The 23,960-nt window shown below is 41.5% G+C and overlaps 1 protein-coding gene across 7 annotated transcripts in view; it reads right to left on the bottom strand.

Annotated features, from left to right (window-relative positions):
* The window catches only part of CLTCL1 (clathrin heavy chain like 1), a 94,407-nt gene extending 75,457 nt beyond the window's left edge, over nt 1-18,950 (bottom strand). For 3 of the 7 annotated variants that reach the window (XM_045815113.2, XM_087857514.1, XM_087857516.1), the window contains exons 1-2: nt 18,774-18,949; nt 8,302-8,509 (exon numbers count right to left, since the gene is read on the bottom strand). In XM_045815113.2, the coding sequence (XP_045671069.2) occupies nt 8,302-8,509; nt 18,774-18,815 (250 nt within the window). In that variant the 5' untranslated portion in view covers nt 18,816-18,949. Of the gene's footprint in view, nt 1-8,301; nt 8,510-11,968; nt 11,989-18,773 lie in introns of those variants that run through there. The other 4 variants (XM_087857517.1, XM_045815116.2, XM_087857515.1 and 1 more) reach the window with 4 other exon arrangements.
* Nucleotides 18,951-23,960: the final 5,010 nt, after the last annotated feature.

Raw genomic sequence — 23,960 nt, 5'->3', positions numbered from 1 at the left:
TAGCATCCAAGAGGACAGCTAGGTTCTAGAAAAAGGCTTCAGCATCCATCGTCTGGCAAGAGACTCATATGTTTCCATCTCTGATAAAAAGCTGAGTTCTGATCTTTGTATCTATGCAAAATTCAGAGCTAATGTGAAATACTGCTCCCCCCAAATCAGGACCAACACAAGGATTATTTCCCTGACCACTTCTATCTGGCACTGTACTGGATATCCCATCTACTGTAATGACACAAGAAAAGTGAAAGGCTTAAAGATGAAGAAGGAAATAAAACTGTCTTTATTCACATACAACATAACTGTTTACAAAGAGAATCCTAAAGAATTCACAATCTACAAAGCCATTATCAGAGCTCATAGGTGCCTATTAACAATACTGCAGGGTACAAGGTCAGTATACAAAAATATCAATTGAATTTCTCGATGCTAACAGCAAGCAATTTGGAAATAAAATTTTTAAAAGAACTGTAATATCATTAAAAGGAAAAAAAATCTCTATCAACCAAGAATCCTATATCCAGCAAAACTGTCTTTCAAATATGAGGGAGAAATTAAGACATTTCAAGATAAACAGAAGCTAAGGGAGTCTGTTACTACTAGCACTAAAGGAAGTCCTGCAGATTGAAATGAAAGGACATTAGATACTAACTCAAAGCCATATGAAGAAATAAAGATTTCAATAAAGGTAAATACATGGGTAGTTATAAAAGCTTGTACTACTGTAACTTTGGTTTATAACTCCACTTTTTGTTTTCAACATGATTTAATAGACTAAAACATTAAAAAAATCAATGAGTAGCCTAAAAGCTAGTATCATAACTGGTTTACAACTACACTTTTTGTTTTCTATATAACTCAAGAAATGAATGTATTAGAAAGAATTATTAATTTATGTCTTTGGACAAATTATATATATAAAAATTTAATTCTGTGACACTAAAAATAAAAGAGGTGGGGATGGAGATGTAAAGGAACAGAACTGTTGTATGTTATTGAGGTTAAGCAGGTAAAATTTCAAACTAAACTGTTATAACTTCAAGATGTTAAATATAGTCCCCATAGCAAACATAAAAAAAACAGCTATAGAATGTACACAAAAGAAACAAGAGGAAATTTAAATGTTTTCACTGAAAAAAAAATCAACTAAACATAAGCAAAGATAGTAATGCAGGAAATGAAGGACAAAAAAGTATAAAGTATATAGAAAAGAAATAGTAAAATGATAGAAGTCCTTCCTCATCAGTAATACATTAAATGTAAATGGATCAAAAGACATAGACTGGCAGAACAGATATAAAAACACGATCCAACTATATGCTGTCTACAAGACTCACTTTATTTTTTTTAAGATTTCATTTATTTATTTAACACAGATAGAGACAGCCAGCGAGAGAGGGAACACAAGCAGGGGGAGTGGGAGAGGAAGAAGCAGGCTCACAGCGGAGGAGCCTGATGTGGGGCTCGATCCCATAACGCCGGGATCACGCCCTGAGCCGAAGGCAGACATTTAACCGCTGTGCCACCCGGGCGCCCTACACGACTCACTTTAGATCCAAAGACACAAAGAGGTCAAAAGTGAAAGGATGAAAAAAGATATTCCATGTAAATTGTAATCAAGAGAGCAGGGATGGTTAATTTCAGACAAAATAAACTTTGAATCAAAAAAGACTGCAAGCAACAAACAAACACATCATGCCAAGTGAAATAATCCAGTCATAAAAAGACAAATACTGTATGATTATACATATATTAAGTGCATAGACTAGCCAAAATCATAGAGACAGAAAGTAGAATGGTGGTTTCTGGGGACTGGGACAGGAAGGAATGAGCAGCTACTGTTTAATGAGTACAGTGTTTCAGTTTTGCAAAAGGAAAACGGTACTGAAGGTGGATGGTCCTGATGGGTGTACAACACTATGAATGTATTTAAGACCACTGAACTATACACTAAAAAATGGTTAAGATAATAAATTTCATTATATGTATTTAGCTACAATTCTTAAAAATTGAAAAAACTTGGAGATTTCAATATCCCACTCTCAATAATAAAACAACCAGACAGAAAAATATACTTGAACACTACTGACCAATTCAACCTAACATCTTTAGAAGAAAATACAATACACTCTTTCCAAGTATATCTGAAACATATTCTAAGATAGATCGTATGCTGGCTTATAAAAAAGTGTCAAGAAACTGTAAATTTTGAAATCATATAAAATATCTGATTACAACAAAATTATTAAAAATCAACAGAAAAAGTGTGAGATATTCCCAAACTTTGGAATTCAACAACATACTTCTAAATAACCCATGGGTCAAAGAAGAAATTACAAAGAAAATTAGAAAATATGTTGAAATGAATGAAATAAAAGGCATAACATCAATTTTGGGGTTGCAGCTAAGGCAGTACCTGAAGAAAAATATATCATTTTAAACATCAAGATGAGAAAAGATCTCAAATTAATAAAGTAAGTTTCTACCTTTAATAAACTACAAAAAGAGCAAACTAAACCCAAAGCAACAAAAAATAAAAATTAAGAGTAGAGCAAAAATCATGGAAAGAGAACAGAAAAATAATAAAGGAAAATCAATAAAACAAAAAGTTGTCTTTTCACAACAATCAAGAAAAGGGGACGCCTGGGTGGCTCAGTCAGTTAAGTGTCTGCCTTCGGCTCAGGTCATGATCCCAGCATCCTGGGATTGGGTCCCTCATCGGGCTCCTTGCTCAGTGGGGAGTCTGCTTCTCCCTCTGCCTGCTGCTCCCCCTGCCCGCCTCCTTGTGGTCTCTCCCTCTGACAAATAAATAAATAAAATCTTAAAAAAAAAAAGAAAGAAAGAAAATTGACAAGCCTTAAACTGATCAAGAAAAAAAGATAAGACCCAAATTACCAAAACCAGAAATAAGAGAGAGGACATCATAGGTGATCTTGAAGAAATTAAAAGGATTATGAGTAAATAGTATGAAAATTTTATGTCAACACATTAGAAGACTTAAGTAGAGGATTTGGATATAAATTCCTAGAAAGATAAATTACCATAATTGACACAAGAAAGAAAATCTGAACAGATCTACAGCAAGTAAAGGAATTCTTTTTTTTTTTTTTTTTAAAGATTTTATTTATTTATTTGACAGAGATAGAGACAGCCAGCGAGAGAGGGAACACAAGCAGGGGGAGTGGGAGAGGAAGAAGCAGGCTCACAGCAGAGGAGCCCGATGTGGGGCTCGATCCCATAACGCCGGGATCACGCCCTGAGCCGAAGGCAGACGCTTAACCGCTGTGCCACCCAGGCGCCCCAAGTAAAGGAATTCTTAATTTAAAAATCATCTAACAAAGAAAACCCAAGCTCAGAAGGCTTTCACTGTTGAATTTTATCAAATACTCAAAGATGATAGAAGTAACAGGTCTTTCACAAACTCAGAAAGCAGAACAGGGACCACTCCCCACCTCATTCTATAAGGCCAATACTAACCTAATTCCAAAGTCAGAGACATTACAAGAAACCACAGACCAATCATCACAAAAATAGAAAAGTCCTTAAAATATGAATAAACCAAATCCAGCTACATATAAAAACAATCATGGGGTGCCATGGGTAGCTCAGTTGGTTAAGCCTGTGACTCTTGGTTTCAGCTCAGGTCATGATCTCAAGGTTGTGAAATCGAGCTGAGCCTCATGTAGAGCTCCGCGCTCAGTCAGAGTCTGCTGAAGATTCTCTCCTTCTTCCTCTCCCTCCCCCACTGCTCCCCCCTCTTGCACTCTCTCTTTCTAAAAAATAAATAAAATCTTTAAAAAAACCTATTTTGAAAAATATGAAGTTGGAGTACCAACACTATCTGATTTCAAACTTACCATAAAGCCATAGTAATCAAGTAACTGGAACAAGGTTGGGAATATGGATCAATGGAACAGAACTGAGAGTCCAGAAATAGATCTTTCTATTTATGGTCAATTGACTTTTACTTTCAAAGGTGCCTAGATAATTCAATGTGGAAAAGTAGTGTTTTCAACAAATGATTCTGGGTGGGACAACTGAATGCCCTTAGCCCACCAAAAAAGAAGTGGGGCAGGGGGAGGAGGAGGCAGCAGCAGTGAGGAAGAAGGAGAAGAGGAAGAAGCAACAGCAGCAGCAGCAGCTTACATCCTTACCACACACCATACACAAAAATTAACTCAAAACAGACTATGGACCTAAATTAAGAGTTAAAACTAAAAAACCATTAGAAGAAAAAATAGAAAATCATCATGATTTCGGTTAGGCTAAACACTCTTGGTAGGACTCCAAAATCATGATCCATTAAAGAAAAATTGGTAAACCGGGGTTTATAAAAATTAATTTTTTTTCTTCAAAAGATACATTAGGAAAATAAAAAGATGAGCTACAAATTGGGAGAAAATATGTAGATCACAGAGTTGATAAATAATTTATAGCCAGAATATATAAAGAATCCTTAAAATTCAATAAGACAAATAAGCCAACTAAGAAATGGACAAAAGATTTAAACAGACACTTCTCTAACAAGATACATGAATGGCAAAAAAATACAAAAGATATATAAATGGAATTGCTATAATAAAAAAAGACAATATCAACATCAAGTTTGTATATATGTTGCAAAAACTAGAATCCTCATACACTGTTGGCAGGAAAGCAAAATGGTATAGCTACTCTGGAAAACAGTTTGGTGGTATCTTAAAAAGCTAAAAAAATTTACCATATGATCCAGCAATTCCACTCCTAGGTATTTACCCAAGAAAAATGGAAATATACATCCACACAAAAACTTGAAGGCAAATGTTCATAGCAGCAATATCCTTAATGGCCAAAAACTGGAACCAATCCAAATGTCCATTGAACTGGTAAACAGAGAAACAACATGTGATATATCCATGGAATAATGAAGTATTGAAATCTTAACCATAAAAAGGTACTAACTACTGATACAAGCTACAACATGAATGAACCTCAAACATACTACGCTAACTGAAGGAAGCCAGATATAGAAGACTGTATGCTGTATGATTTCCTTATTTGAAACTTCCAGAAACAGCAAATCGATAGTCAGAAAACAGATCAGTAGCTGCCTAGGGCTGAAGGTGGGAGTGGAGAATGACTGCAAATAGGAATAAAGGAGCTTTCTGGGGTAGTAGAAATGTTCTAAAACTAGAGCATGGTGGTGGTTCCACAACTCAATAAATTTACTAAAAATCGCCGAACTCTACACTTAGAATAAGTGGATTTTATGGCAGATAAATTATACCTGAATAAAATGGTTAAGAAAGAAAAAAAGACTAGACTACAAGTTCAACTGTAGGCTGGGGTACCTTTTAGTTTCAAATAGCCTGGGATCATAGAGAAAATTTCCTCTACTTCGAAAACTTGTCAAGCTGTCCTTAAACTGGTTAAAAAGAACTTGTTTTACATGATGTACAAAATATTTAGTGTCGCGAAGAATAAAACAAAACAAAACAAAACAAAACAAGAAAACCCTACCAACCTCCTTTGGGAATCAACCTGCTGTCCGATTCCAGTTGTCAAGGTGAAGAATGTGCTACCACAAGGGGGCTCCATCTCACCACCTCTCCCCTCCCCACCTGGGCCAAGAGCTAACTGCTAGGCTAGCACTGTATTAGCCTATATGCAATCTACCTCTAAAAATTAAGGGAAAAAGTTAGAGTTTGTAAAAAGAAATACACGAGACTACTCAAAGGGCTATGTTTCATAATAAAAGTGAAAAATATACTTGGGCAAGTAATGCAAGTAGTCAGTCAACTTTTTCTATATAGGGACATATAAGATCTTTGTCACAGATTTGTCTGTTTTTACAACTCTTTAAAAATATAAAAACCATTCTTAGCTTGGGGCTGTATAAAACCAACAATTTACTGATCCTTCACTTAGCGTACTAATGTGCCATTAAGATGATGACCAACTGATGAGGAATTCTACCCCCGCTTCCTGTTCTTTTTAGTCAAGGGTAAAAATGTATCTCTGGTTTTAAAATATTCACCACAAAAGCACCAGTAGAGACAGTCTGAAGAGAGACTGGGGTGAGTGAATACGCTCCAAGCTTCTCCAGAAGGATGGGCAGTGATATGGGCTGAGCACCTCAGGAACTCTCAGCCAGATAAAAGGGCAAACTGTGATGGCAGACCTTTTTTAAAAAAAAAAAGGTCCATCTCATCACAAGCCCCCTTCCAATCACAAGAGTTCACGAGTCAAAATGGGGTATCTGTGAGATTCAAGACTAAGCCCCTTGATTTCACTTTTATGCTTTTACACTGGGACCTATGGAACAGTTAAGTCATATGAAACAATAAAAGTATAATTAAATTATCTCTGTAATTCAGCTGCTGTACAAATACCTTAAAAAAAAAAAAAAGAAAGTTTTCCTCATTTTGGTCTAGGGTCTTTGAAACACACTGCTACACTTGTCCACAATTTGTACTACAAGGGTCCAAGATCACCCTAATGGCCTAATGCCTAAGATTGCAGTAAAAATAGGATACTTAAAATTTTATCACAGCTCACACTTTCTCATGCAGAAGAAAACAGCACTCAATTACTACAGCTGAAAAAATTCACATGAACACTGAGAATGAAAAAAAAAAGTACCAGCCCTTGCCATCAGAAAGCTGGCCTGGTCCTCACAGCCAGGCCATCTTGCTCTCCTAGTGGCCATAAACCATCTCAGAGAACACCAACTTCAGACAAGTCCCTCTAAGACCATGCTAAAGTGAGACAAAGCACGGTCACTTCAGAATTTTACTAAGTACAGATAAAAACAAGGTAAACGTGCAACCCACAAAATACCAACAGCCCCTCTCGTGGCTGAAATGAGTAACCACTACTTCTTTAACGAATGCCACAATGCGAGCTTTATCCTCACTCTAATCTGCCCTTCTTTATAGGTAAGATTTATTGAGATAACTTAATTATAAAATTACTCCTACTTTCAACAGCACCCAATCTACAGCAAACTCCTGTTTCCTTAGACCATCCCCCAAATCACCCAACCAAATCCCAAATCCTACAAAAGGTTCTTTCTAACATCCTCTAATAATAGTGTGATACGTCCCAGCTCCCCATGGTGTGGTTTCGCCCTTGCTGACTCAAGTAATAAACCCAACTTGTTCAACTTCAGGTGTGTTGCCAGTGGCCTTTGCTTGGAGGGGACTGACAGCACATAGTTACTGAGTTCTCTCCATTCCCCTGCCACACTCTAACAACCCCCTCCAGGAGATCCACAGTTCACACTGGTAAAGAGAAGTGCATCTGAGGACCAGGAAGACTAAAATGCTGGTTATCTCTGAGACCCGCAGAGAATATACCAAACAGCAAACGACATGATAGATAAGGCCTCTCAAAAATATTGCAAAATAGAAAATACAGAAAAGCCAAAAGAATCATGAAGAATCCATAAAGGTTAGCAATTTCTTCAACTAAAATTAGTTTATACTGTTTACATTAGTGTATACTGTTCAAAAAAATATTTTGACAAGAAATAGAGTTGATAGAAGAAAAGATCATTTGAAGTAAAAAAAAATCAGCTTTTTTAAAATAGAAAGGTCATAACTTCTAGATGTCCATTTACCTACTGAAAGGACAAAGTAGACCCTATTTCTGTAATTAAACAGAAGCACAGGCAAAGCTAATATCTGGCATTCACTAATTTTAGCTTCAGAAAGAACTTTCACTTTTCAAGGTAAGTGATAAATACATCTTCCATAAAATATTAACAAGTCCACTATATACATAATCCTTTCAATTTCCCAAATCATGGCAAGATGAAAAGATTCTATATTCTCAAAGTAACTAGAAGGTTTCAAGTACCCAACATCCCCTGAGTTCAGGGAAGCAAAATTCTATTAATCAACAGCTATAGAGTCATCAATGTGTTTTACAAGAGACGTAGTACCTTGGCTCATCCTCTAGGTTGCCTGGAGCACCACTGTAAAGCAGCCCATCAGGAAGTCCAGGAAACCACAAGGCCCTACTGGTGATAATGTGCAGTGTGGTGTTGGCCTGTCCAGATGTAGCAGTCATGAGGATGAGGCCCTGGGCATTCGCTCCCTCCTGTATTTGGCTGTATGCGTGATGTCACAAAAACTTCAGGTGCTCGGGGACCTCTCATTAAATAAGGTATGTAAAACATAGCTTTGGCTAAAACTTTTGGAATTAAGTTTAATATTATTGATGACACTTTCTTGTGAGTTCACTGACAGTTGTCTGATATGTAAAGTAACAAAGCAGGTAAAGTGAGGTAAAATTCCTTTCTGAAAATCCCATCAGGCTTACCTTTCAGAGCTATCACTTTAGAGGCTGGATTCATGATGGCACTTTCAGCAGAGATGGGCCGCCTGATTGGCGCCATTGGATCGCTCATGTCAATAATCACTACCTGAGCCTGTTCGCCAACCTTCTCTCGGACACATATAAACTTATCAGATTCCATGGTCAGTGTGCTGAACCCAATGTTGGCTGGATTAATTCCCAGGTTTTGGAGCTAAAGAGAAAAGAAACATGTGATTAAAAGTAATCTTTCCTCTCTGAAACAGATTAAATCTAGCCCACTCTATAGCAAAGTCTAACAAAAGGAGGAGGAAAAGTTATACAAGAGTTTAGAAAAAACTTAACATTAAGTGATTATTTAGGGCAAACACTGGCTTGTGTTTCTACACCTTTAATAGGTACAGGCAATGCATCAACAGCAGGCCATGAGTCAACTCTCAAGGAGCTTACACTCCCGCAGGCTGATGAGAACACACAAGAATAAGGATAATACCAGGAAGAAGGAAGGATGCCATGAATGATACAGACAGGAAGACATCAGATGGGAGGAGGGGTGGAGGGGTCCACAAAGAATACCTCACAAATAAGGAGAGCCTCAGCAGGAAGGGGGTCTTGGAGAGGTGAAGGCAGGGGAAGAGAGAAAGGAAGAAAACACAAAAACTCGTTTCTCCAAAAGCAAGCACTGACAACTAGCCAAGAGTTTTTCCTTAAAGCAACTCCACAAGTCATAAAGTCTGATTTAACTTGCCGGTTTAAATATTTCCTGGCAAGCCTAAGGTTAATAAAAAGTCAACAGGTCTGGTACATCTTTGGTGGTAGATAGATTGCTTGAATTTGTGTAAAACTTAAATCAGGCACCTTTCTCCAAAGGCCACTTTACACATAGTGCCTGGTTTTTTAAAAAACCTATTAATGAGCTAAGCTTCAGTGAAAAACCCTGGGAAAACACACACTCATGAAATTTCTATCACCTCTATGAATAATCATGCTTATTTCTATAAAATTCTCTTGCCCCAACCTACCTACAAATATCTGCTTCTGAACATTGTTCTGCTCAATTCAAACCCTACTGCTATTGACTTGACCCTTTAGTACCTGTTACCCTGTGTGAACTTGTATAAAAGTTTATGCTGGCAAAAAAGCTTATTAACTATCAGCCTTTGGAAGAGGTACAAATGAGGCTGTTGATACTGCTAGTATAATTCTTTTTTTTTTTTTTTTAGATTTTATTTATTTATATGACAGAGAGACAGCCAGCGAGGGAGGGAACACAGCAGGGGAGTGGGAGAGGAAGAAGCAGGCTCCCAGCGGAGGAACCCGATGTGGGACTCGATCCCGGAACGCCGGGATCACGCCCTGAGCCGAAGGCGCTACCCAGGCGCCCCCTGCTAGTATAATTCTTTATTCGATCATTTCTTCCCATGAACTCCTCAAAAGCAGGGACTGTATCTTATTTGTTTCTTCTGGTAGAGTCTAGCACATATTGAATATTCCAGCTGCTGAGTGGAACAGGCTCCAGGACAACAGGTCACCTCATCCACCTTTCTGCTAACTCAGGAGGCAAGCTATGCCACACACAATTTATACTAGAGCAACACAAGGCTTTTAGGTTAAGAAATCTTCCCAAAGTCACAATGCTGATTAATGATGAGACAGTTGTGAATAAAGCTTGTGCTCTGAGCCACGATACTGAGTTGTTTGAAATTCACATTTTATTTTCACACATCTGAAGTAGCAGCTTAATGGCAGTAAATGTAGTGCAGTGAATGAAAGTTGAGACTTTTTCATAGCAAGTAATTTTCATACACTCATTCCATGAATAAGTACTGAATATATACTACCCACTAGCCACTAACTAGACTCTGAAAACAGTAAGATACATAAGATACAGCCACACTATCCAGAGCCCACAGACTGTGGAGACTTACAATTACTATTAGGTTGAACTATATGAAGTTGCTGATAATAGGACAATGAAAAGTTCCTTGGGAGCAGAGGCGGGGGCGGGGAGGAGAAGCAAACAGTGTGAAAGTAAGTTCCCAGGAGACCTACACAGTCTTCCTTTTTTTATTATGAATTATTATAAGCATTATACTATATAAGCATATAGTATAGGGAGCACCCTAACACTCAAGCACCCAACACTGTCAAATCTTTACATTTCAGAGCCATACACTTAAGTGGGCCTAGATTTTCTAAATTTTCACTTTATTCTTAGTTTGGGGATCATGTTGGGTTAATATGGCAACATTCTGATTTCAACTCCAAATCTTAAGAAATATTTGTACTCAATCTCTTGAGCACAGTACGTTCTTAAATATTAGTGACTGAGTCCACAAGAGCATATACATGCATTCATGGCATTTGGAAAAGGTAAAGACACTGAGAACAGTGCATCCAAAAATAAGTCAGAGACTATTAGAACTAGAAGAAAGGAAGACGGTGGTTCTCAAACAGCGGTGGTATCCTGTAGTCTTTGGAAACAGACAGGGGCAATTTGAATTGCACAATGACTACGGAACACCACTAGTATTTACTGGGCTAGGGCCAGGGATACCAAACACAGGACAATCCCACAAAAAGAACTATTACATCCAAAATATCAAATACCAGGGCGCCTGACTGCTCAGTCAGTTCAGCCTCTAACTCCTGATTTTGACTCAGGTCATGCTCTTGGGTTGTGGGATCAAACCCCACAGTGGGCTCCACGCTCAATGACGGGGGTTGGGGGTTCTGCTTCAGATTCTCCCTCTCCCCCCTGTGCGTGCATGCCCTCGCGCTCTCTAAATAAATAATAAATAAATAAATAAGTAAATAAATATCAAATACCACTGAGCTTTACTCCATATGCAGAAACAGAATCCCAGAGAAGTGGTATGCTCAAAGCGATGTTTTCTCATTAGTTAGTAGTTGTAACTACGGACTCCTGATTCCTATAATAATTATTCTGAAAGGTAACACATTTAAAACAGTCCATATACGAGTTAGGCAAAAGTACACAAGATACTACCTAATAATCCTTTTCTGGTCTCAAGGCCTGCAATTAAATGAATCCAAATTCAAATTTGACACTGGGGAAAACATAAAAAGAAATTACTCATCCAACAGTCCTGTGGTTTCTATATTTAAGGGGCTTAGGGACGGTAGTCTGACTGGGAGGGTTGCAGCTGTGTTTACACAGGGCTGTTGGTGAAAACACCAATTGCCCGTATCAAAGAGCCAAAATGTTCCAGTTGCACTGAACACCTCAGGTTTTCATGCCTCTTGTCTTTGAAGATGCTAGTCCTTTTTCCTGTATATATGTGTCCTCAGGCTCATTCACTGCCTTATCACTGTGCCCAGTACATGGATGTTCAATAATTAATTAGGAAAGAAGTTACAAGTTTTAGGCAGTCAAGAAAATAATTTACAGTAACTTAAAAATATATATTTTATATGTCAAACTTACCAGCAAGCTTTTTCCTAGCTTAAAGAGGGAGCTTTGTAAATGAGGACCTATGAAGAATGATGATACTGAGGTCTTTTCTAGAACTAACCTAAAATTCTAGGACTAGGTTAGTTCAGGGTACTCTAAAAATTACATCTGTATCATGCTTTACAGAACTTCTCTCAAATTACACCAATGTAGGTTTTCTGTATTTTAAAACCAATGCATAAGACCCTATATTTATACCTGTTAAATGTCAACTAGTTGGATTTCAGCCTGTCAAGATCTGCTTGGATTCTAATTTTGTCATTGAACTTTGCTGGCCCAGCTCTGTGGCATCCTTCTTCAGCCAGCCAAGGGAGATCGTAATCTCTCCCTGGCATGCAGGCCGCCAGCAGGACTCAAGCAAGAGAAGCAAAAGAAGAAAATATAGAACAGACTGAAAGGAATAGATTCGGTGAAACAGCAAGGGAAAGCAAAGAAATACTTACAGGATGGGGTGACAGGTGTCAACAACTACTGCCCCAGAAGGCTATTAGTAAGCAATACTGTCAAATACATGCTGCAATCTGTATGTAATCTTAAAGAAAGATCTTCAAACTCTGTTAAGTTACAAAAGCAAAAGGAGGGGAATTTTGTAACAGGATTCTTTTAATCATTTTTTTGAAAGATATAATAATTTCCTTAATAGTAGTTTCTTCTGGGAAAAGAAACCCAGTGTTTGAACAGAAAGCTTAATTTTTTAAAGGTTTTATATATTTATTTATCAAAGAGAAAGAGAGAGAGAGAGAGAGCGCGCACAAGCAGGGGGAGCGGCAGGCAGAGGGAGAAGCAGGCTCCCCGCAGAGCAAGCCTGACGTGGGGCTCCATCCCAGGACCCTGGGATCATGACCTGAGTGGAAGGCAGACACTTAATCTACTGAGACACCCAGTTGTCCAGAAAGGTTTAATTTTCATTTATACGTTCTATTGGGGGCTATTCTTCCCATGTATATGTATTACTTTAAAGCTTGTTCCAGACAGACTTTGCCCTAGCTATAAATTTTGCTCAAGAATCTGGTGGAAAGGGACCTTGACTAAGATCCTCCTAGCACACGGTAACTCTTTTAACCCAATAAACTCAAAAAGCGCAGTTTGGAGATTTTGAACACTTAAATATGTTCTGTGGTGATAAATGATTCTTCCAAGGAGGACCTGTCCGAATTCATTTAATATTTGCTCAATTACCATGTCACTGTTGTGGATACTCTCGCAAAGGCTGACCCTTCCACACACCCTGGGGGACCGGGTGACTACTTTCTTCACTTCGTAAATAAGAAAGTCAGAAGGTAAATGACTGGCCCAGTATTTACTTCCAATACAAAAATCATCAGTTCACCCAGGTCTAAATTTAACAGCTTACACAAGACCTTAAAAACATTTTACATGGGTGCACAACAATTTCGGGACACAAGGAGCCTACTGTTGTCTTAGTATACCAAAAACCATTTCACAAAATACGATGGCTATGTAATGGCAACATAAACAAACATGTACTAGGCTGTGAGTACGGCATCCCTTTTCAGAGTGACCCCCTGGGGCCTCTCCAGCAGACACAGGTGCACATGACTGTTTTCAATTCAAGCTCAATCTACTCCTTAGAATTCTGCCTTCCCTGGGGCGCCTGGGTGGCGCAGTCGTTAGGCGTCTGCCTTCGGCTCAGGGCGTGATCCCGGTGTTCCGGGATCAAGCCCCACAGTGGGCTCCTCCGCTGGGAGCCTGCTTCTTCCTCTCCCACTCCCCTGCTGTGTTCCCTCTCTCGCTGGCTGTCTCTCTCTGTCAATAAATAAATTTAAAAAAAATCTTAAAAAAAAAAAAGAATTCTGCCTTCCCTACTCACGTGTAAAAGGCTTCAAACATCAATCTCTTTAATTATGAATTAAAGATTGATTCAATCCAGCTACTTGTGAGACTCACCTGGAAAGAAAGGCCAAAGTCCCCACCTCTCAGAGATTCTGATTTAACGTTTAAGATGGGCGCCTATGGAGGTGTTTCCCAGCCTAGGTTGGGAAGCACTGATGAAGACTAGAGACCACGTTGCTCCTATAATTTACATAGATCACCCTGGCAGACTCTGTTAAGAACATCACCTCAGAGATATGCTACGTATCAAAATCTTGAGGGAATGTATTCATATGGTCTCTGTGTACTGAGCTGTTCCACATATTCCTCTTCTGAATCAAGGTGTCATCGGTTCTAGCTCTTTAGCTTTTTTCCATTCTCAACATAAATAGCAACAACCTTCAAACTCAAATATCTGAATATAAAAAAGTTCAAATAGTACATAGAAGAAAAATATTTCTGCAGAACTAGTCCTCCTCTCAAAAGCAGGGTGACAGGATAAGTAAAGTTACATAAATTGGTAGTATCTCAAGCTGAAGTGGAAGGATGCTTTATTATAATGCATTAGATACAGAAGTACAGCTTCTTCTCTGGGTACATTCCTAAAAAGGAGAATAAAAGTTCCTATACACTGATTTGGTTTTTTTCTTTTTTAAAGATTTCTTTATCTTGGGGGGGGGAGGGAGTGGCAGAAGGAGAATCCCAAGCAGACCCCCCTGCTGTGCATGAAGCCCCCCATGGGGCTCAATCCCATGACCCCAAGATCATGACCCCAACAAAATCCAGAGCCACCCAGGCGCCCCCCTATACGCTGATTTCTATTTTCCCACTGACCATTATAATACTATTGTTCTTCCTCTGGGGAAAATCTGACCGAAGAATTTTCATATGAAACAAACCGAAATTAAAAACAGAAACAAGATAATTAGATTCACAAAATATAAAGTGATATGGTAGCCATGGCGGTGGGGGGGGGTGGGTGCAGAAACAAAATGTGAGATAAACAGTATTCTTAAAGGAGACTTACAGTAAATTGGTTACAGGTGAGCTATAGGGAGGGCCTGGAAAAGCCTACAAACTGTCATTAGACAATCTACATTACAACTAATCAGTCATTGATTATACAAACATTTCAATATGAAATTGGCTTTACTCCTTCAAAGATCTCAGGGTCTATTATATACTAGGCAGTGGGAATACAACTGCAGATTGGAGGCAATCCTGAGCTTGCAGTCCAGTAGGGAAAGTGACCACTTATACACCATATGGTTAGGGCCATCATGAGGGAAGCCCCAAAGCTATGCAGGCACAGAGGAAGGGCTCCTAATTCCAACATGTCAGGGACAGCTTCCTGTCATTTGAGCAGAAGGCTAACTAGAGCTTGGCTGGGTAAATAAGAGTGAGGGGAAGAGGGCGCCTGGGTGGCTCAGTCAGTTAAGCATCCGCCTTCAGCTCAGGTCGGCATCCCAGGGTCCTGGGATCAAGTCCTGCATCAGCGAGGAGTCGCTTCTCCCTCTGCCCTCTGCCCCTACCCCCTGCTCGTGCGTGCACGTGCTCTCTCTGTTCTTGCTCTCAAATAATAAAATAAAATAAATAAATAAAAATTTAAAAAGCGAGGGGAAGAACATTCTGGGAAAGAGGCAGTAACATGTGCAAAAGCCCACAGGTAAGAGTGTTGGGCTCCAGGGAAGGTCCTGAAGGACAAGACGGGGAGCAGCAAGAGAGCTGAGCAGGTGCTGGATTAGGGAGGGCTTTACAGGGCACTGGGGAGTCTGGCATTTTCATCCTGAAAGCAAGACGGAAGCATTCACCAATGAACTTTAAGCCAGACACTCTTACTATTAGGTACCAGACACTGTCCCACACCTTACATTTATCACATTTATTAATTCAAAATCTCACAATAGCTCTGTGAAATAAAAACTATACGTTTTATCTCTATCTTATAGATGTAGAGATGAACACACAAAAAGATTACAAAAATTGCCCAAATTCACTTGGCCAGTAAGTGCCTGAGTTCAAATTCAAACCCTTCCGTTTGTCCTCGGTCTCTGCTCTTAGCCAGAGCCTGCTAATGTCTCTCCTACATGCATCTCTGAGGCTCAGCAAAAATATGCAGCCTGCCTGGGAACACTGAGCATATGGGAATACATACAAATCACCCAGTAGAGCATACAAAATGAAAAGATAAAGGGGCTCAAGACAGACCCCAGGCTTATTCCTAAGAGGAGCCCACAACGGAAACTTGGGTGTGGGCAGAGAGATAGGAGAAACCCTGGGAGACTGTGGCAGGACCAAAAGCAACAGAGAAAGGGTCACGAGGAGGCAGTAAAGCACAGTGTCAACTATCGAAGATGTTTGTGATGCTGGGGTTTGAACTCATTTTTTTGTAGCAGGGGCTGGCAAACTACAGGCTGTTTTTGTATAGCCCAACTAAAAATGGGTTTTACACTTTTTACAAAATTTAAAAAAAAAGGGGGGGTGGGAGAATATGTGACAAGAGACAATACATGGCCCTCAAAGGCCTAACCTATATACTATCCGGTCCTTTACAAAAAAGTCTGCATGACAACTTGTGACCTTGGCAAGAACAGATGCAGGGGAACAGCGGGGGCAAAAACCAGACTGCAAATTATTAAGGAATATAAGGGAAGAGATAGAGGGATAAGGTAATTTTTTCGTGATGTCTAGCTGTGAGATAAGAGCTTCAAGGGTCCAGGGGAAAGGGAGAAGTTTGTTTGCATAAAGACAGAAGAGAGGTGAACATGGTTAAACACAAACAGGGAAGAAGCCACCAAGAGGGAATGGATGAAAACACAGGAAAGAGAAGATGCTACTGAGCAAGGCCCTGTTAAACAGGGGAAGAATGCAGGATCCAGAACACACACAAGAGAAAAAAAAACCCACTTTTGAGATAACAGGAAGGCAGAAAAGAGCAACTGCAGACAAGTTTGTAAGGCTGCAGGCATGAAGGTGAGGAATATCCCAGTTTATGGCTTCTGTTTCTCCAATCATCTGCTGCCAGCAAGGGGGAGTGGCGGGATCAGAGATTTAAGGAACAAGAGGAAATTTTGAAATGTCTGCAGCTAAGGGAGAGTGTCCAGACTAGAAAAGCAAGGAGTGCCGAGCAACCTCAACAGCTGGTTAATGCTAGAGACCACAAACCACATTTACATGGCCAGTATGTTAACAAGTCACGAGTATTTTTCAGGTAATAGAATATATTTCTTCAAGACATTATGAACTTCGGGAGGAACTTAAAATGCCTTACTGCTTCCTTGCCTTTTGAAGGGAACATATTTAGCGGCTAAAGCACAGGCTTTGGAGTCAGAGATCAGAGTCAGAACCCAAGCTGTCACTTACTAGTTGTGTAACTTTACATTTATTGCTTACTCTCTGTGCCTCAGTTATGATAAAGACTAAATTAAATGAGATTTATAAAATACATGGTATAGTGATGAGCAAGAAAAAAGGCTCAATAAAATGGCTCACATTATTATTATATTGTTCTAATTAGCAGCAGCAGTAGTATTTTGCTATTTCACATTACTGTCAAGAGATGGGTGTTCAGGAGACTTCTACCTCCACACAATCACAGCTGTATCACTAACCAAGTGACAACGGAAGAATACTCTAGGGATTAAGTTTCCAATCTGCATAATAAGAGGATCTGACCGGTCACTATACTCCCGGGGCCTTTCCTATTTGGATACAGTTAAAAGTGCTCTGTGCTGTGAAAAAAAAGACCTTCCAATCCACCACATTCCTTGTAATCCCGCAGTGTAGTTACAAAGACCTGAGTCTGAAACCTGCTCTTAACTTACTGAATGACTGGACAACTTATTTATCATCTTTGTGCCACAGTTTCCTCATCTAGAAAACAGGAAAGATCATATGGATCTTATCTTCATGCCCAGCGTGAAGACCAATGGGGGAGGGGGGGCTCCAACTCACAACTGTGAGATCCAGACCTGAGCTGAGATCAAGAGTCAGACGCTTAACAGACTTAGCCACCCAGGTGCCCCAGGATTGTGATGATTTAACATAAGGCACAGAGCCAATGGCAACTATTCATCTACCCCACCTCCTCACCTGTAAAATGAGAATCATATCACCCTTCACAGGTGTGACACATGCGTGTGATGTGAGTGAAGCACTGTACACGGTGCCACCACACAACCCTCGGTCAAACACAGGCAGCCAATCTTTATTTCCCTAAGGCACACTCTATTAGGAAAGCTGGAACAACAACAAACTGGGACCTCATTAAAAAGCTAAACTTTGGGGGCGCCTGGGTGGCACAGCGGTTAAGCGTCTGCCTTCGGCTCAGGGCGTGATCCCGGCGTTGTGGGATCGAGCCCCACGTCAGGCTCCTCCTCTATGAGCCTGCTTCTTCCTCTCCCACTCCCCCTGCTTGTGTTCCCTCTCTCACTGGCTGTCTCTATCTCTGTCAAAATAAATAAGTAAAATCTTAAAAAAAAAAAAAAAAGCTAAACTTTGGGGGGAAGTGTTATTGTATTAAAAGGGTCTTATTAAAACACACCATGATCCCTCTTCCTCTTTGGTCACACGATTTGACGATCCTTCCCCCCACGAAACTACTCCAGTGACTTCGGTAGCCAAGAGACGCAAACTCAGATTTAAGAACTGAGAGACGCAAAGGGGAAAATTAGGCTCAGACTCAGATTTTAAAGTTGTAAAGCTTGCGACTGGAATCCGAGTGCATCGCTCGTCAGTGGGCTTACAGCTCCCAAAACCACTGAAAGGGGACATTTCGGCAGATCTTCGGTTTCCCTCACCCGGCATTCTCTGCATGCCACCGAGGTCTGAGCCGCCCGAGAAGGACTACCGTCGCTACCGGATAACGGGTTTCAGCGACCAGCACACCTGGCGGGGCCGCACGTGCGAGTCACCGCGCCCTCCCACTGCACCGGCCGGCTCGCCTCGACACCGACCCGCCCACCCGGGCCGGCCCGGGTCTGTGCGCCGCGTCCACCGGAGTCGGGGTCCAGGGCCGAGGGCCGGGGGCCGCGGGTCTGGGCGGCGGGTCAGTCAGCGGCCCCCGCCCGGTCCCGCGGGAGGCGGGGCGGCCGGGGGCGCGGCTGACAGGATGGAGCGCGCGACCCGCCCTGTAGCCTGCCCGGCCTCGGCGCCAGAGCCCGGGTCTCACCTGAAAGTGCTCCTGGAAACGGATGGGGAAGATCTGCGCCATGGCGGGCGCGGGGCCGAGACGGCGGTGGCGGCGGCGGTGGCGGTGGCGGTAGCTCCCCTCACGCGGGCAGACGGGCGGCGGCGGCGGCGGCGGCCGCGCAGGCGCACTGCCCCAGGCCGCGTCCCGCACCAGGTCCTCTCCACACGAACCCTACGCGGGATCCCTCCGCCCGCCGCCCGAGGGTCCGCGAAAAGTAGTCCCGCGCGTAGCCACACTTCCGGTACCCGGGAGCGAGGACGGGTCTGCGCTGCCCCAGGGCAGGTGTGCTCGGGAAGGTGGCGGGGTCCCGGGCTAATCCCCAGCTGGTGCCCCGGGCAGGTGTGCGCCGGAAGGTGGAGGGGTTCCGGGCTAAACCCCTGGTCAGTGCCTGGGGCAGGTTTAAGTGGAAATGTGGACCCGGTCGGGGGCTACTCCCTCCGGATGCCCAGGACTGGTGTGCGCGGGAAGGTGGACCGAGTCTCCGGCCGCAGTGCTCGGGACAAGTGTGCGCGGACGGGGACTAGGCGTGGGCTGCCCTCAGCAAGTTTCCTGAGGGATAGGGTTTTCAGAAGAGGTAAACCAAGTTCCGGGAATGTGTTGGGGGTGGCGGGCAGTAGGGGAAGTTCTACCTCAAACTCTGGACAGTTGAGTTCAGGGACACTCTTTTTTATTCAAGCGCAGATGTGCCAAAAACACCGTGAAAGGAGTGTGGGAAGTATGTGTGCAGATGAGTGTCTGCACAAGGCTCAGCCCGCGCTCCTGTAGAGCCTGCAAAGATCACATCTAGCCGCAGATAACCAACCAAAGGCTACCGGGGGTCACCTGGATTGCCTGTGGTCGCACAATAGTAGTAGCAGTTCCGGAACTAGAGCCCACACCTGCTTTGCCCAGCGGTCGGTTGTTTTCTGAGGCACCATTTGAAGATGTGTTTTGCATGCAGATGGCTCAGCTGCATGAAAGAGGTTTGTCAGGGAAGGGAAAGCCTTTGGCATTCTGTGTGAGCATTCCCACAGTGTAATAGATACCCTGTATGCTTCACGTTGCTCGCTGGTACTTTTAAGAAATTAATAGTCCACCGTGAATAACACAGTGATTGTGCAGTTATTTGCACAATAGCTTCACAATCTAACATCATCCAAAAAATATGTTAAAGAGAAAGACTGCTCACTTTCAAATGAAATCTTTTTCAGTATTAGCCAAGACCCTTGCAGACTGCCCTTTCAACATCTGTATAGCCTCACCACCTAACAATAGAGTTGGCTTTTGCTCTGGGTGATACCACCCAAATCTCTCCATTTTGACAATTATGCCTGTGACCCCAAGTACCCTTCACACCAAACACATAAATCCTTTAGTATTAATAGCATCCCTCCCTAAATTACCATTCCCCCCACAAGGGGGGATCTTTTGGGGATTCAAAACTAAAAATTGACATCCTAGAGGAAAGAATTTCAAAAAGATTGTGGTTAAGCAAAATGATAGGATTCTTAATAAGTCCAGACCTCGCTATGTGTCTATACTTGTGAAGTATAGACAGAATGTAAAACATTCTGATTTGAGAAGGATTCTAGTATTCTCACCACTGGTCAGTGATATATATATATGTACATATATACATATAAATATAAATTTATGTATATAAATTTATATATTTTACATATATTTGTATATAAATTTTGTACCTATCAACAGGGCAAAAATTTGGATAATGCTGTGGTGGAGGGGTATGAGGAGGCCAGTTTGGTGATATTTATGCATGTACACTTTAGTATTCTGCCTAGGATATCTATTCTGCAGTTATTCTTGCAGATCTTCATCCTACAAATAAAATTCCAAGGAAAATTAGCAGCTCGTGGTAAAAATAGATATATAGATAGATAGCCAGCCAGCTAGCCAGCCAGCCACATAACCATTCAGGGAAACAAGCTACCACAAGAGCCAGGAAGACCAAGAAGCAGATACAGACTCGCAGAGGTTGAGAAAATGAAATTATTACAAACAACTTCCAAATTACTATATTCAATATGTTAAGAGAGTTAAGCACCAGCTTAAAAATGCATGTGGGAAAATACATGCAGGAAACCTGAAACTATAAAGAATGACCCAAACAGATTTGAAAAAGAACCAAATGGAAATTCTAGATGTAGAATTAGAGTATAGTAAAGCCTTGGCACAGTATTGTAAGTGGGCCCAAAATTATCTAATCATTCTGTGAGGTAAAGAAAATGAGAATAGAAGAAGGACAAGGATGGGGATGATCAGTCAGAAACCAGTCAGGAGACAGAAAGCACACTAGTTATTTGAACAGAGGGAATTGAATTCAATAAAAAAAAAATAGTAAACATAAGGGGCGCCTGGGTGGCTCAGTCGTTAAGCATCTGCTCAGGGCGTGATCCCATGGTCCTGGGATCAAGCCCCACATCGGGCTCCCTGCTCCACTGGGAGCCTGCCTCTTCCTCTCCCACTCCCCGAGCTTATGTTCCCTCTCTCGATGGCTGTCTCTCTCTCTCTCTGTCAAATAAATAAAATTAAATAATAACAATAAAAAAATAGTTAACATGAAATAACATCATTAACCAAATAACTGGAATCCCAAGTTACTATGGAGGTACAAGTGTAGGAATTAGCTACCACTCATAGAGCTCAAGGATAAGTACGACCTGAAAATATTCCGACTTAGAGGAAGGCCTCTGCAGAGTCGGAAGCCAGGCCTCTGGGGAGGGGGATTGATTGACCAGCTAGGGCCAGGGTCTCTAAGCCTAGAGGAGGGGTCTCTATAGTGCATGTACACTGCTAGTGAGGGGTGGTGGAGCTGGCAGCCAGCGTTCTGAGAAGGAGGTGCCTGAGGCTGGTTCTGCAAGTCTTTGAAAAACTTCAGACTGTCTTCCGTGGGAAGAATCTACTCTGCCTGGTTGAAGAAGTATAGCTGAGGTGATGCTCCCAGGAACAGGTCCTGTAGTCACTCGCCAGTGTCCTTATGGGCAGAGTCTAGTGGAATATCTGCCAGCACACAAATATTTGTTTCCAGAGTCTCCGCCCCAGCACCACAAGGCAGTTTATATAAGGGGAAGAAAAGAGCTGAAAGACAAAACTTAATAACTGGCACAGGAGACATGTTCTATCCAAATTAGAATTCCCATGCGGCTTTCAGGTAAGTGAAAGTAAAAAGTCCATGGAGGACTTCTGTTTTCAGAAGGCATCAGAGGGCTAACAAGGGAATGAATAATTATGAAGCCAATATGCAAGAGAAAAAGGAAATGAGAGGCTGACCTGGCATTTGGGATGCTTTTTCCTGAGAGGCGTCTACAAAGTCCAGAGGAACGGCTGCAAAGCCGGGACTCGGAGCAGCATTTTTATCACACTCGTGCCCTAGGTGGACAAAATTGAAGTCTGGGAACCACCAGAGAGGTACCCCAATGCATCGATTGTTTGGGGACCACAAACTGGGACGCCATTCAAATCATTTCAGTCCTTACCGGCAGCGAACATATATTCTCTGGGGAGAGAGACGACCTCATGATAGGCCTCACATCGTTTCTACCGTTGTTCACGTGCAGTGATCATGCTCAGTCAGAAATAGGCCTCCACGGAGATAAGACAAATGATTGTAAAACAAGAGAGATAACAGAAAAACAGATCTATAGACAATCGAGGGAATGCAGTTTTCCTGAAGACTTTTTAAGGACTATGCTTAATATGGTTAAGAGGATGAAAGACAGGATTGAGAATTTTATCAGACCTGTGAACTATAAAAAAAAAGAACCAAATTGAAATCCTATAACTGAAAAATATAACTGAGGTAAAAAATTCAATGGATAGGGGCGCCTGGGTGGCACAGTGGTTAAGCGTCTGCCTTCGGCTCAGGGCGTGATCCTGGCGTTCTGGGATCGAGCCCCACGTCAGGCTCCTCCACTGGGAGCCTGCTTCTTCCTCTCCCACTCCCCCTGCTTGTGTTCCCTCTCCCACTGGCTGTCTCTATCTCTATCTCTGTCGAATAAATACATAAAATCTTAAAAAAAAATTCAATGGATAGTGTTTGTTAGCAAGTTATACATAGCTGAAAAGAGGAAACTAATAAAGCTAGAGTTAGGTCAGAGGAATATATCCAAATTAAAGCACAGAGAGAATAGGGTAGAAAATACAGGATATAGACAAATATAGAGGATACAGCACCAAGGTCTAACATACATGTAATTGGAGTCCTTGAAGTGGAGAGGATGAGGCAGAAGCAATGTCTGAAGAAATAATGGCTTAGGGTGTTTTTGAAAATTGATGCAATAGATGAAGCCTTGGGTTCCAGAGCGTTACAGACTTCAATCAGAATTCGTAAAAAGCAAACCACACTTAGGCATGTCAGAGTAAAACTGCTGAAAACTTAAAAAACAAAAAAACCCTTAAAAACAGCCAGAGTGAAAAGGCAGATTACTTTCTAAGGAGCAATAATTAAGCTGAGGACTGACTTCTCAAACAATAGAAACCAGAACACAGAAGAATCATACCTTCAACGTGTGAAGAAAAAAAAAAAGTCCTGCTAACCTAGATTTTATATTTGAAAAAAAAATCCCTTAGGAATGTAAGGGAAATGATATTTGCAGACAAATGAGATCTGGGGAAATTCATTACCAGTAGACCTGAAGCCCCACCCCCCCCAACCCCAAAAACACTACTAGATTTCTTCAGGCAAAAAAAAATAAAATGATCTCACATGGTGAATCAGAGAGGGAGGAAGAACAAAGTTCAAGAAGAATGTGTTGGTAAATCTAAATGAAAGTTGGCTGTATAGCACAAAATAGTAATGCCCTCTGGGATGAAAAAATATCAATTAAAATATATGAGAACCATAGTATGTAACTCAGGAGCGGAATAAATGGATTTAACGCATTCTCAGATCAAAATCCAAGCCTCATCTGAGAAAAGTGTACAGAGAGGTTAGATTTGTAGTAGATTGAGTGATTGGTGCCATGTCTTAATTCTCTGCAGTAGGATTCATCCGTACTCTTTTTTTTTTTTTAAAGATTTTATTTATTTATTTGACAGAGATAGAGACAGCCAGCGAGAGAGGGAACACAAGCAGGGGGAGTGGGAGAGGAAGAAGCAGGCTCATAGCGGAGGAGCCTGATGTGGGGCTCGATCCCGGAATGCCAGGATCACGCCCTGAGCCGAAGG

The sequence above is a fragment of the Ursus americanus genome, chromosome 30, assembly GCF_024610735.1.
Source record: "Ursus americanus isolate L20-20 chromosome 30, mUrsAme1.1.p, whole genome shotgun sequence".
Taxonomy (NCBI): domain Eukaryota; kingdom Metazoa; phylum Chordata; class Mammalia; order Carnivora; family Ursidae; genus Ursus; species Ursus americanus.
The sequence above is the reverse complement of the archived record's forward strand: the minus strand, read 5'-3'. Positions and strand labels throughout refer to the sequence as shown.